At 40.2% G+C, this 4,972-nt stretch overlaps 1 protein-coding gene across 4 annotated transcripts in view; it reads right to left on the reverse strand.

Annotated features, from left to right (window-relative positions):
• Positions 1-962: 962 nt before the first annotated feature.
• Positions 963-4,972, reverse strand: part of GTF2H1 (general transcription factor IIH, polypeptide 1, 62kDa) — a 51,279-nt gene continuing 47,269 nt past the window's right edge. For all 4 annotated transcript variants that reach the window (XM_011992925.1, XM_011992926.1, XM_011992928.1 and 1 more), the window contains one exon: positions 963-2,221. In XM_011992925.1, the coding sequence (XP_011848315.1) occupies positions 2,135-2,221 (87 nt within the window). In that variant the 3' untranslated portion in view covers positions 963-2,134. The remainder of the gene's footprint in view (positions 2,222-4,972) is intronic.

A 4,972-nucleotide genomic window follows, 5' to 3' on the forward strand; every position in this document is an offset into this window, starting at 1 on the left:
GGCTAGTTTTTTGTATTTTTTTTTTAGTAGAGACGGGGTTTCAACGTGTTAGCCAGGATGGTCTCGATCTCCTGACCTCGTGATCCGCCTGTCTCAGCCTCCCAAAGTGCTGGGATTACAGGCTTGAGCCACCGTGCCCGGCCGACAGGGCTTTGTCTTACTGTCCAGGCTGTAGTGCAGTGGTGTGATCATAGCTCATTGCAGTCTCAATTTCCTGGGCTCATGCCATCTTCCCGCCTCAGCCTCCGGAGCAGCTGGAACTACATACCACCACACCCAGCTAATTTTTTTTTTTTTTTTTTTTACTTTTAATAGAGATGAGGCTTTGCTATGTTGCCCAGGCTGGTCTTGAATTCCTGAGCTCAAGTGATCCTCCTGCCTTGGCTTCCCAAAATGCTGGGATTACAGGTGTGACTCACCATGCCCAGCTTACAACTTAATTTTTAACACAGCACTCAACAGAACATTCTATTTCTTATGTCTGTCTTTCCCAATAGCCGTATTTTTTTTTTTAATTTCAATCATTTTTCTATTTGCCCCATTGTGGCAGTAACACATTTGAAAGTACTTTGTGAAAGTGTAAATTTTAAGGGATTATACCATTACTATACTGATCTGAAAGAGAAATGGGAAGACTGAAGGCAGGAAATGATGTGGCCTCTTTCCCTTTATCAGTTCAAGGTCTTGATAAATTTCTTTTTTTTCTATAAAAATAGAGATGAAGTCTCACTATGTTGCCTAGTCTGGACTTTTGAACTTCTGGGCTCAAGTGATCCTCCTACCTCAGCCTCCCGAGTAGCTGGAACTACAGGCATGTGCTACTTTGCCTGGCTTAGGTTCTGACCTTAACAGTCATTATATGAAGGATAACCAGTTTGTAACATGGCCTAAAATAAAATGAACAGTTCTCAGGCAGCCCACCCAAGGAAATTCACACATAATGAGAAACCAGAGATGTGTTTGAGTTAAAAGAGTAAGTATAAAAAGTTTTACTTTTTTGTGTAATTTTTAATACAAGACATCTAAAGTCTTAAACAGTAAGTTGATCCCATTAGGAACAAAATATGGCACGAATTCCAGAAACAAGAACATTTTTTTTTTTTTTTTGCACTTAGGCTTTTCAGTCACTATGCAATGATTATCGATTCGCCAAGGACAGTAACAGTCAAATACTAGAGAAAAGGAGATAGGAGAAACATCTTTTATTTCTTCTAAAGAGGTGAAAATAATATTTTTTTTTATATTTCTCATTCATAAGATTTTTAAACTCTTAAAAATGCAATATCCTCTTTTCAAAGCACATGCCATCTTAAAAAAAATCTTAGCAATGTACATTTGCACTCAAAGAAAAACATGCAGCGCCATTGTCTTCTGACAAAATTCTGCATTAAAAAACCCTATGCAACTTTCTGCAAATATGTTCCCTCTTTATTATTCAGGGACTCCAAACCACAAACATTCAGTGCAATATTTATTGTTTCTTATTTCCGTAGGAAACACAGGACCAATGATGTCTTCTGACAACTGTTTCCTGATGGTTGAGCAACAGTCTCCCTTTGCTTTATTTTAAAGTACTTTTTTTAACTTGCTGATGTAAGGTATAATTGGAATTCATTAAAACTTGAGGATCCAATGAAGGGTGGAGGATGAAGGATGGAGGAGGAATACTTAAGGTCTACCCTGTGTCATAAACTTAGGAAAAAAATTTACATGGAAAAAAACGACAACCAAAAAAACCTCGATTTTATCAATGCACCCTTTAAAAAGTTTTTTTTTAATTTCTGAAAGCAGCTTAATGTCAATCAAAAGCAGTTCCTGAGTAACTGCAGTAAACAGTCTTTTAAAATATATATATGTACATACACATGTACATATATATGTGTGTGTATATATATATATTTGCAACGTAGCTCATTTGGTTCTGCCTTAATTTACCTCCCCAGCATTTAGTCCCTTCTTTCCTTTCAGTCCCCAATGTGCAAGTACAATAGCATCAGCTCTGGGAGTTGGCGTGGAGCAGATGTTTCTTATCACTCCTGTGAGGTCATCTGCTTGTCTGTCAGGCCAGGCTTCCAGAGTTGCTGCAGGTCATAGTTCTCTCAATCTCACAAAACCTGTGAGCATCATGGCCACCTCACGTTTTCTTCATCAGACGCCGTGACTGCCATGTGTGGAGCTTGTTGTAGGCTGTCTGGAGCATCTCTTCTATGTGACTTACCAACTGAAAAACACAGCAAGACACTTAACAATTGGGCAAAAGCAGGGGAAGTTAATCCTTCCAACCCAAATCTGGCACATATTTCAAAGTGTAGTTTTGGAGCTCCTCTGTATTTCCCCAGTCAATGAGGCAAAGTGCAAGCCCTCTGAGAAGGTTCTGTCAGACACATTTTGTATGGAAAGGAAAGACAGAAAGTGGGGGGCAGTGAAAAAGCTGTGGTTGTAATGGCTGTCCTGTCATTAACCAACAATAGGCCAATATGAAAGTCACAATTGTGCTCCAGGCCTCGACTCCTTCTGTCAAACAAGCGGTCTGAACTGTATTTGTGATTTTCTAGATTTGAGTACTGGTCAGCCAACTAAGGCCAGGATGGTAGTATACACTCTTTTTTTTTTTTTTTTTTGAGACAGAGTCTTGCTCTGTCACCCAGGCTGGAGTGCTGTGGTGTGATTTTTCGCTCATTGCAGCCTCCACCCCACAGGTCCAAGCAGTTCTTATGCCTCAGACTCCTGAGGAGCTAGGATTACAACCATGAGCCACCATACCTGGCTAATTTTTGTATTTTTAGTAGAGATGGGGTTTCACCATGTTGGCCAGGCTGGACTCGAACTCCTGGGCTCGAGCAATCTTCCTGCCTCAGCCTCTCAAAGTGCTGGGATTACAGGCATCAGCTACTGTGCCCAGCCTTGTATATACATCTTGGCAGAACATTGGAAAAATGCCTTATTCTCCTGAAGATTCTGATTCAACAGGCCTGGGATGAGACCCAAGAATCTTTGATTTTCAAAAGCTCCTGCAGTTAATTCTGCAAAATTTTGTGAAATAGTTTGCTATTTTTAGGGTTTTTCCAACTCCGGCATTTCAGTTCAACACAACTCAGCATATTACAGAAAACCTAAATGGTTTCAATGCTTCACACAATGTGCTATGTCATGTCTTGGGTCAGGACTACAGATCTTTGAATAGATTAAGAATTTTGCCCTCATCATGGACATAGCTAGGCTAGAAGTCAAAAGGATCATATGGAATCTTTTTTATTTTTTTTGAGACACGGTCTCACTACGTTGCCCAGGCTGGAGTGCAGTACCTATTCACAGGTGCAATTTAGGTTTACTATAGTCTCAAACTCCTGATTTCAAATGATCCTCCTGCCTCAGTCTCTTGAATAGCTGGGACTACATGTGCATACCACAACATCTGGCTTACACTGACTTTTGAGGTACAAGTCTCTGGAATATGTTTCCTTGGAGGTGCACAGTGTTTATGTGTTTGGAAATAAAGTTTTCCCAAGTCTGGGAGGATGGAGATGGAGATCAGGAAGTCCTAAATTCTTCTGGCATGTCAATGCTTAGGTCTGAGGGGTACAGAGTTAAAAAAAATTCCCCTTACTGCCATACCTGTTTATCATTATGGGGGATAGGAATATTTAGCTCTGTCTGAAAACTGTAAAAATTACTTATTCTGCTTGATGAGCAGCAGTATCTATATATTATCAATTGGAAGAGATCAACAACATATCCTACTGTAAGGCTGCACATGGCCTCAGCATCCTTTTTTTTTTTTTGAGATGGAGTTTCACTTTTGTTGCCCAGGCTGGATGCAATGGTGCGACCTCAGTTCACTGCAATCTCCGCCTCCCAGGTTCAAGCAATTCTCTTGCCTCAACTTCCTGAGTAGCTGGGGTTACAGGCACTTGCCACAGCACCTGGCTAATTTTTTGTATTTTTAGTAGAGAAGGGGTTTTGCCATGTTGGCCAGGCTGGTCTTGAACTCCTGACCTCAGGTGATCCACCCGCCTCGGCCTCCCAAAGTGCCGGGATTACAGGTGTTAGCCACCGCGCCTGGCCCTCAGCAAACTTTCCAACACAGTACTCCAAGCAGTTATAATCAATTGAGAAGGCACATGACCTGAAACCTATCTGCCATCCGTGCCCTGCTGTGAGAAGACACTCCAGGCTTCTATTCTAAGTAATGCTGTTTTATATTTTAAGAAAACCCACTTAGAATATTTAGGCAATAAATACGAAAAATCTTACTGATGATTTTTCAGCTTTCAATGATAAAACTCCTTTTAATTATCCTAGTTATTGAAATATTGAATCTTAAATTTGTAACTAGAGTCACGTGCCACATAATGATGTGCATATATGACGGTGGTCCCATAAGATTATAATAGAGCTGAGAAATTTCCATCATCTAGTGATGTCGTGACATCATACAGCAGCACATTATTCACTCGTTTGTAGGGATGCTGGTGTAAACGAACCTATTAAGTAGCCAGCTGTATAAAAGTATAGCATGTACAATTATGTATAGGACATAATACTTGATAATGATAATGAATATGTTACTGGTTTATCTATTTACTGTATTTTAAAATCATTATTTACGGTGTACTCCTATTTATAAATATAAAAAAGTTAACTGTAAAATATCCTTAGGCAGGTCCTTCAGGAGGTATTCCAGAAGAAGGAATTGTTATCACAGGAGATGACTGCTCCAAGTGCATTACTGCTCCTGAAGACTTTTCAGTGGGACAAATGTGGAGGTGGAAGACAGTGATAGTGATGATCTTGACCCTGTGTGGGCCTAGGCTAATGTGTGTTTGTGTCTTAGTTTTTAACAAAAGTTTAAAAAGAAAAAAAAAAAAATTAAAAATAGAAAAAAGGGACCAGGCATGGTGGCTCACACCTGGAATCTCAGCACTTTGGGAGGCTGAGGCGGGCAGATCGCGAGGTCAGGAGTTCGAGACCA

The sequence above is a fragment of the Mandrillus leucophaeus genome, unplaced genomic scaffold (genome assembly GCF_000951045.1).
Source record: "Mandrillus leucophaeus isolate KB7577 unplaced genomic scaffold, Mleu.le_1.0 Scaffold420, whole genome shotgun sequence".
In the NCBI taxonomy this organism is placed as follows: domain Eukaryota; kingdom Metazoa; phylum Chordata; class Mammalia; order Primates; family Cercopithecidae; genus Mandrillus; species Mandrillus leucophaeus.